This window comes from Neopsephotus bourkii, unplaced genomic scaffold (assembly GCF_033783945.1).
Source record: "Neopsephotus bourkii isolate Nb327-2 ecotype Australia unplaced genomic scaffold, CSIRO-AGI_Nbou_v1 NB_1778, whole genome shotgun sequence".
Classification (NCBI taxonomy): Eukaryota; Metazoa; Chordata; class Aves; order Psittaciformes; family Psittacidae; genus Neopsephotus; species Neopsephotus bourkii.
The window spans coordinates 168988-177384 of record NW_026902252.1 but is presented as its reverse complement, the minus strand read 5'-3'; the positions used below and the strand labels follow the sequence as shown (position 1 = coordinate 177384).

At 57.6% G+C, this 8397-nt stretch overlaps 1 protein-coding gene across 4 annotated transcripts in view; it reads left to right on the top strand.

Moving 5' to 3' along the window:
- Positions 1 to 355: 355 nt before the first annotated feature.
- EPHB2 (EPH receptor B2) overlaps positions 356 to 8397 on the top strand; it is a 107559-nt gene continuing 99517 nt past the window's right edge. For all 4 annotated transcript variants that reach the window (XM_061379614.1, XM_061379611.1, XM_061379613.1 and 1 more), the window contains exon 1: positions 356 to 547. In XM_061379614.1, coding sequence (XP_061235598.1) covers positions 463 to 547 — 85 coding nt within the window. In that variant the 5' untranslated portion in view covers positions 356 to 462. The remainder of the gene's footprint in view (positions 548 to 8397) is intronic.

The window sequence follows — 8397 nt, the reverse complement described above, 5'->3', positions numbered from 1 at the left end:
CTGTCCCCCCCTCCCCTCTGCCCGGTGCCTGCGGCGCGGGGCCCGCCCCGGCGGGGCAGATTTGGACTGAACCCGCGGCTTTCTGCGGGTGATCGACAGCTCCGGGAGGAACCATCGCTGCGCGGGGGGAGCCAACGCCCGCCCTCCGCCCGCCGCCCCCCGCCGTTCTCCCTCCGCTCCCCTCCGCACCCCCCCGGCCCCTAGCGCCGCCGCCGCCGCCCGCCCCACACCCGGCCGCCTCCCCCGCCGGCCCAGCGGCTCCCCGGGGCGGGGCGGGGCGGGCGGCGGGGGGAGCTCCCCCGCTCGGCGGCGGCGGTGGCTCGGCCCGGCCGGCGGTGCGCTCCGTGCCCGCGGCCGTGCCCGCGCCGGCGGCGGCCCCAGCCCCAGCGAGGGGCTCGGCTCGGCTCCGCCGCTCCCCCCCCCCAACGCCGCCTCCATGGAGCGCCGGCCGCGCCGCCTCTGATGCCCGGCCCGGCGCGCACCATGGGGCCGCTGTGGCTCTGCTGCCTGCCCCTCGCCCTCCTGCCGCTGCTCGCCGCCGTGGAAGGTAAGGGAAAGGGAGGGGGGGGGGGAGGATGGGGCCGCCTCGGGGCGATCCCCACTTCGGGTTTTTTCCCCCTTTTTTGGGGGAGGGGGCAGCACTTTGTGTGTGGGCGGCCCCCACCCGCACCCCTCCAGCGCTGCAGGGAGGTGAAGTTTGGGAAGTGCCGCCGCAGCCGGAGGTGCCGCCGCCGGAGCCCGGTGCGGAGCCAGGGGCCCCTTGTGTGTCGCCCCCCCACCGGCGCCGTCCCCAGACCCCCTCGGTCTCGTATCCCGTCTCCCCGCCATCCCCTCGCCAGGGCGGGCATCCCCCCGCAGGCAGCTCGGCCGGTCCCCCGGTGCTCTGAGGGATGCCCCGGCTCCGCCGCTCCGTGCCCGCTGCGGGTAGAAAGCAGCTTTTGGGCGCAGCTCAGCAAGGCCGTGCCGGCATCCCCCGAGCTCCCGGCCGGCTCCCTGCTGGCGGCGTGGCTTTCCCGGCTCCCCGCCGCGTTCCCCCGGTGCTCAGACAAAGCAACGGCAGGTGGGGAGCTCCACTGGGGAGGGTCCTGGGTGGGAGCCCGGTCGTGGGGTCCAAGAAAGGGGAAGGGGGGAACGGACTCGTCCTCCCGCTCCCAAGCCCACCCCGACCGAGCCTGCAGCGCCGGGGAAGCGGGGTTGGGCAGGGGTGAGGGCATCGTGTCCGGTCAGAACCTGGCTCATCCCGGAGCCCGCTGCGGGAGGTCCCTGTGGTCCCCCGGTTCGTTGGCCCCGGGCGTGGAGGCGCCGGACGGTGGGAGCCGCACGGACGATGTTTGTCTGGAACATGGATGAGGCACCATTTATTAAGTTGGAGTTTTGGGAGATGACTCATAGGTTGGCCAGCTATACATCGTGATATTTACAATATGGGAGCTTGGCATAAATAGGACTATTTACGTTGCAGCGGAGAGCGCTAGCCAGCTATGCTATTCAAATGAGCCTGGTATGGTTTTAATTATGGGTGGGGGGGGAAGGGTTGGGGTGGTGAGCGTGTTTGTGGGAGCATACATGTCCACGTGGGACATCTGGCCTCATCAGCTGGTGTAGCTGACACTGACAATGGGGTTTGTGCCTGGCCAGTGGGGCCGAGCGGGCTGGGCTGTACAGAGCCATTGGTGCTGACTACAGCAGGAGATGGAGCTGGCACCGTGTACAGGGACGGGGTGACACCATCACCCCACCCTGTGCTTCCTGCACCCTGAGAGGAGCCTCCAGGCAGTGCTGGGGGTTGGTGACCTGCTCCTGGCACCCTGTCCTGCGCCTATGGAGAAGTGGGTGACTTTCCCACCATCGTGGCAGTAGCAGTGGGGACTGGATGCAAGAGCACCTGGGCTCCTCCCAAGAGATAAGGAATGCATCTGGGGATGAGGGGCCAGACAGCACTGGTGGGGGCTTTCATCCACCTGAGATGATCACCAGAAGGTGCGCTTCTCCATGGATGGGGATGCTCACAGGGAGATGGTCAATGGGGACCAAGCCCTGTGCTTCCAGTGGTTGTCCCCATCTGGGGATGAATGCATTGGTACAGGCTCAGTGGGTCCCCCCTTTGCCCCTGCTGTTGCCTCCTGTCTTATGTGTGTCATGGGGTTGCAGTGGTCACTTGCAGTGCTGGTGTGGGCAACCACCTGCCATGTCCCAGCCTTTCCCTGCTTGCAAAGGCTTCTGGAGAGCTGATGCGGTAAAAGCGTGTGGGATACAGCTCCCTAGGAACACCCCTGCTCCTTCCTCCCCTTTGGGAATTGCCTCTTCCCGGAGCTCCATGGGATGCTTGGGTGCAGTGGCTGCCTGCATCTCCAGATGCCCTGGGCCCTATTGGTGTAGGCAGACTTACCCGGTAGTCACTGGCCAAGGAGGTGAGAGCTGGACCCCACCACATCACCCTGGCCACGGGCTCTTCCATGCTGGAGATGCTTTCCATGCTGCCATTACCAGCTCCGGCAGATTCCCAAGGCCAAAATGGGGGCAAAAAGGGGGAAAAAAGCATCCTGGTTATTTGCCTGGGGATCCTGCCTCTTGTGTCCTGTTTTCAGCTCTGCTATGGAGCTTTTCTCTAATGCTGATAATTTCACTTGTCTCCTCTGTGCCTCAGTTTTCCTAATTACAAGGCGTAAAATAATACCGGCATCTTTCCCAAGGGAGCCGCAAGGTTTTGTTAATGAACATGACAAAGTGCTTTGGGATCCGTGGTTGAAAGTGCAGCCTTTAGTCAGTGCGCCTGTGTGTGGGGTGTTTATTTATCTACATGCTTTATATTTCTCTGTATGCTATATATTCACTTGCATTTAACAAACCTTAATTAGAAACAAAGCCGATAGGGAAGGAAATATAAACAGGAGTGTGCATGAGAATTGGAAGTTGATTACTGACTGGCCGGCAGAATGCGTGGCTTGGGCTCGGGAGGGAAGGCTGTTTGGTTAAAACCGGCGCTGTTAAAAGGGAATGTGAAAAGAACGTGAACCATAAATCAATATGGAAAACGGGGAGGCGGATGACAATGTACATAAAGCAGAGGTGAAGGGCTGTGTTCAGGCAGTTGCAAGGTAACGTGTCTGCAGCTGAGAAAGTTCAGGCTTTTGAAAGGAAAAGTTCTTTTTTAGTGTGTTTTTAGAAACAAAAAAAGACCAAATCAAAACCAGAAAGTTAAGAACAAAGGAGCCCGGGCAGGGTCTGGAGCCCACACTGGTTGGTAATGGTGCCACTATCACTCACGGCTCCTCTTTGTACTCCTGCTGGTGTATGCTGCACGTGTACCTGGAGTACTGATGCTTCCAAGGTGTTTTCGGGGTGAGCTGGGAAGGGCACTGAAGGTATTTTAAACCCAGCAGCCCGGCTGTAACTCATGTGCAAGGCAGGAACAAGCCCCCAGAGGTGCTCCTCATCCTGCTGGAGTCAACTTTCCATAAGCCCTGGGGTGTTGGCAGGATTCCGAGGGCTGGAGGAGAGCCAAAACATGGGAAAGGAGGGATGAGGTGGCCCTAAGATCTGCGAGGGTGCAGGTGCCCTGGGAGGTGGCAGTGGGCTCTGATGGGCGAGGGAGCATCGCCTGGTGGGAATCGTGCTGGGAAGCAGCATCATGGCTAGTGCTGATCGTCCTTCTGTGCCGGGCAGTCGTGATCCTGAGCTCGGCTATGGGCTTGGGGATGGGTGCTGGGGCAGGACAATGTCCTTGCCTGGGTTGGGTGTCTCTGGGGCATGCTGTGGCTGAGGTGCTGGGCATGAATACATGTGCCCCATCCCCTGAGCAAGCTGGAGACAGGACCTTTGTGTTTCTGCGTGGTTAATAATGCATTATAATGTGCACATACGCATTTATTATACTGCATACATGTCCATACTATACAGTATACTGTATTTTATGTATTCTGTAACGTATTTTAGTGTTAAAACATGGTTACTTCTATTGTACACATGGTCAGGACTTGCTGCTGAGCACCTCCGTAACCTTCTCCAGGCCCAGGGCTGGAGCGACCACAGGGATTGACTTGTGCCTTGTTGGGTCCAGCTTCATGGTCTCAGTGGAGAAAGACTTGAGCCATACTTTTGGGGTTGCAGGTCACACCAGGGCAGCAACAGGGAGAACTCCTTTTAGAGACCAAATGAACTGGTGCCTGCTTTGAACATCTGTGGAGCTGCCGTTGCCACTCTGCTTCTCTGCTTTTCCCATGCTGAAGCAGTAGTTGCTCCCGTATCCCTGCTGTATTTCCAGCTTCTCTGGGTGATCAAAGCAGGAGGGAGATGCCAAGGGGACAGGGCAGTAGGGAACCATGGCTTGGAGGTGGTGTCACCACTGATGCTCTCTGCAGAGGGATCTTGGGATGTGAAGGGTGCCTTGGGGATGCTTCTAAGGGGCTTGGGGGCTGTTCCCCAAGGGTGGGAGCAGCGGTTCCCTTTGCAGATGGGCTAAGGATCTGCTTGCACTAGTCCTTTGTGTACACACACATACCTGAGCTGGCTGTAAAGAGGGGTGGGCACCAGCGGGGCTGCGAAACCTGCTTGAGGAGCTGAGTAAATACTGAATGCTGCAATAGCTCCCAAGGCCTGAGTGCCTTTGTGTGAGCTGAACTGGAGCTGTGTTAAACTGGAGCCTGAGCCGACCGCTCTGGCCCCAGCACTCCTCACAGACCCTGCCGAGGTGCATCCTTGTGCATGGGTCTGTCTGGGAGTGGGTATGGGGGTCCTCTTCCATAGAAAGAGCTTTATTTTACCATCCTGATTTGCAGTCCTTCCCAAACGTGGCTTTTGGTTTGCAGAGACTTCAGAACGAAGCTCAGCTGCCTGTTGCATCGTGTTGGGATGGGGGTAGCAGGGAGATCCTCGGAGGCAAAAGTTCAGCGTTAGATAAGGGGGTAACCACAGGGCCTCCTGCGATAAGGTGCTGACGTGCAGCCAGGGAGGATGGAGGGAGGGTTAGGAGCAGGCTCTGTCCTGGCTGGTACCCAGGGATGCAGGCAGCACAGGGAGTGAGTATTGCTGGGGATGCTGGAGGCGGGCAGGGACCCCTTGGGTGCAGGGATGTATCAATACCAGCTTCATACTGGTATCAGGTGCTTAGGGATGTGTTGAATGAAAGAATGGCACTTTGTGGCAGGGGGGTGGCTGTGCAGGGTGTGTTGGCTCTGCGAGCAAAGCAGGATGGGGGTGAGTAGCCCAGAACCCCCCTGTGTGCTGGGCTGCACCCCCAGAGCGTGAGCAGCAGTGGAGGGAGGGGATCCTGCCCCTCTGCTGCACTCTGAGGGGACCCCCTTGCAGCCCTGATCCAGCTCTGGGGCAGCAGCACAAGAGGGACCTGGAGCTGCTGGAGCGAGGCCAGAGGAGGCCATGGAGATGCTGCGAGGGCTGGAGCAGCTCTGCTCTGGAGCCAGGCTGAGAGAGCTGGGCTGGGGCAGCCTGGAGAAGAGAAGGCTCCTGAAGGGGAGACCTTAGAGCAGCTCCAGTGCCTAAAGGGGCTGCAGGAAAGCTGGAGAGGGGCTTGGGACAAGGGCTGTAGGGACAGGGCAAGGGGAATGGCTTGAACCTGCCCGAGGGGAGACTGAGCTGAGCTCTTAGGCAGAAGCTCTTCCCTGTGAGGGTGCTGAGGCGCTGGCACAGGGTGCCCAGAGAAGCTGTGGCTGCCCCATCCCTGGCAGTGCTCAAGGCCAGGTTGGACACAGGGGCTTGGAGCAAGCTGCTCCAGTGGAAGGGGTCCCTGCCTGTGGCAGGGGTTGGAGCTGGAGGAGCTTTAAGGTCCCTTCCAACCCAAACCAGGCTGGGATTCTATGAAGGAGTGCTGTGCTGTCTGTCCGTCTGAATTTCCATGCTCTGGGATGAAGGGAGCAGCATTTGGTCCCCACTACCCCTCTACCCTGAATTGTGACGCTGATTGCTAGACGTTAAGGGAGATAAAGAGGCTGGTGAGCTCCAAAAGTTGATGGAGTTTTATCAGTCGATCTAACAAAGTAGGTTTTTAGCTCAGAGGCCAACCAGTGCATCCATAAAATGACCAGCACTTTTCTATAAGACAGCATCATATTGTAAAACAACTGCAAAGATACTACATGGTAACGCTTTGCAAGGCAAAATGAAGGAGGTCGCCAAAGGGAGCAGCTGAAATAGTGACGTACTTGCACGTGATGGAGGAAATGATATTAAAACTCAGAATAAAGGGATGTGGCCATTTAATGTGTGAGGTTTGGTTGGGGTTTTTTGCACATAAATCTTGGTTAAATGGCGAATGGAAGGAGGTCGCTGGAGGTAAAAAAGAGTTCTTCAGATATTGGAAGCAGTGTCTAAAAGGGGAAGACAACAGAGAAAAGTCAGAGCCTGTGGTGTAGTGAGTGTGAAACCAGCTCTGTCAGGCTGAGAGGAGCTCGGGAAATAACTTGGGAGAAGAAATTCATTATCCCCCCCAAATTCCACCTCAACAAATGGGAATTGGGAGGGTAAACCCAACCAGGATGGAGCAAGTGGGGAGATGGGAACTGCTTCTGTGCACCCCCCAAATGGCCATGGCCAAGGGCACTCCTGCCCCAGGGCAGGGCTGAGAGATGGCCCTGAAGTGATGGCAGAAGCGAAAATAAACTGGTCCAATGAGTATTGGGATGAGCATCCTTTAAGAAGGGCTCCTTGGGTGATCCAGGAGACTCCAGAGCAGTACGTTTAGAGGAAGGGCTCTCATGGATTAGAATCTGCTTAAAGAGGGGCAAACAAAGGAGTCAGTTTTCCCACTGGACGGGGGTCAGCGTGAGGTTTGTGCTGTGTGATGTACTCGTAAATGCGTTGGGAAGGGGTGGGAGCTCGGAGGCAAGAAAGTTTGCAGATTATACGGAGTGATTCAGGATGGTAAAAACAACTATTGTCTTTAAAATATTGGAAAAGGATCTCATGACACTGGATAACCGGGCTATAAAGTGGCAGATTAAATGTAGTCAGTGATGAATGGAAAGGGATTCGCAGGAAAAAAATTACCCTAAACCCATGCATGCACAGTGGCAGTCTTTAAATTACTTATTAGCATTTTAAGAAAGAGATCTTAAAGTCATTGTGGATGGCTCTTTGAAAGCATCAACTCAGAACTGGGAAAGGCTGGGAAAGGAGGGCCAAGACACTTGTGCAGGAGTGGTACAGGGATGGGGGGGGCTTCAGGGAAGATGCAGATTGTGGGGGACATGGAGGTGTGAGGAAGAGGGTGATGGAGGGATGACTGGTCGTTCTTTTATCTTGTTTTTACTTGCTTTTGAGTTCTGAAGTAGCAGGTTTAAAACAAGGAGCAATGGAGGGTGGAGGCAGGAGTCCCTTGGGCAGGGTGAAGCCTACCCCTGTGTATGCCAGCCATTGGGTGCATCAAGTAACCCTTGATGCTGGGCTGCAGAAAGCAGGGTGCTTTCTGCTCTTCCTCCCTGAGCATCCCCCTCGTGTGCTGCTAGTGGTGGGAGGGAAACCAGGAATCTCTTTGGCTCAGCCTCCTGTCACAGATGTGTCATGGGAGGGCTGTGCCAAAGGGAAAGGTGCCTTCTCCAGGTCCTAGTGCTGGATGGGGGCTTGATGGTGGTCTCTGTTCCCCCACAACCCCCAGCTTGGCTTTCCACACCATCCACAGCTTCTGAGGCCAAGTGCCGTGGGGTTCTGCATCGCTTCCCATGCTCACAGCCTTGGCCATGACGATGGAAGCTCCCGGTGTGGGAATGCCTTCCAGCCTTCTGCAGGCTCCTGGTTTTAGCAGGGTGGCTGGGCAAGGGTAAGGATCCCTGGAAGATGCCCACTGGTGCTCCCCTTTGCCCTTTATGCGTTTGGGAGGGTTGAGAGCATCAGGGAGGGGAGCTCAGCACCGGGTTCGGGGGGTGGCGAGGGCGGCCGAGCGTGTGAACGTCCCCGTGGCGGAGGGGATGCCTCGTCGCGCCGGCTTGTGCTCAAAGGGGCAGACAAAGGGAACAATGGGCTTTGCGGACGGGCTCCTGGGCAGCCTGTGCTGGCTGCTGAGCCCCCGCCATGGGAGAGGAGGGGGAGCTGGTCTGGGGCTGCTTGCGGAGGGCTCTGCTCCCATCCAGGCTTAAGGGACACCGGGCTCAGAGCGGACAAACTGTGTCGAGGTGATGGCTGTTGCATGCAGGGCAGCAAGCTGCCTGTAGCTGCCTTCTGTGGGGGGTGTGTGCCCAGCAGCAGGCTGAAATGAGTGCTGCTCCATGGGGAGTGTCACCCCAGCTCCCAAAACTGCGTTCCTAAAGTACGTGGAGCTTGGTGAGGTCTGGTTGCGCATCCTCAGCATGGTTGCAGGGATCATCGTTGAGGGTTGGTGCTGTGAAAAAGAAGGGGAGAGCAGAGGCTGGACCCCCTGGACCTTGTATCCAGAACCTCCGTGAGCCT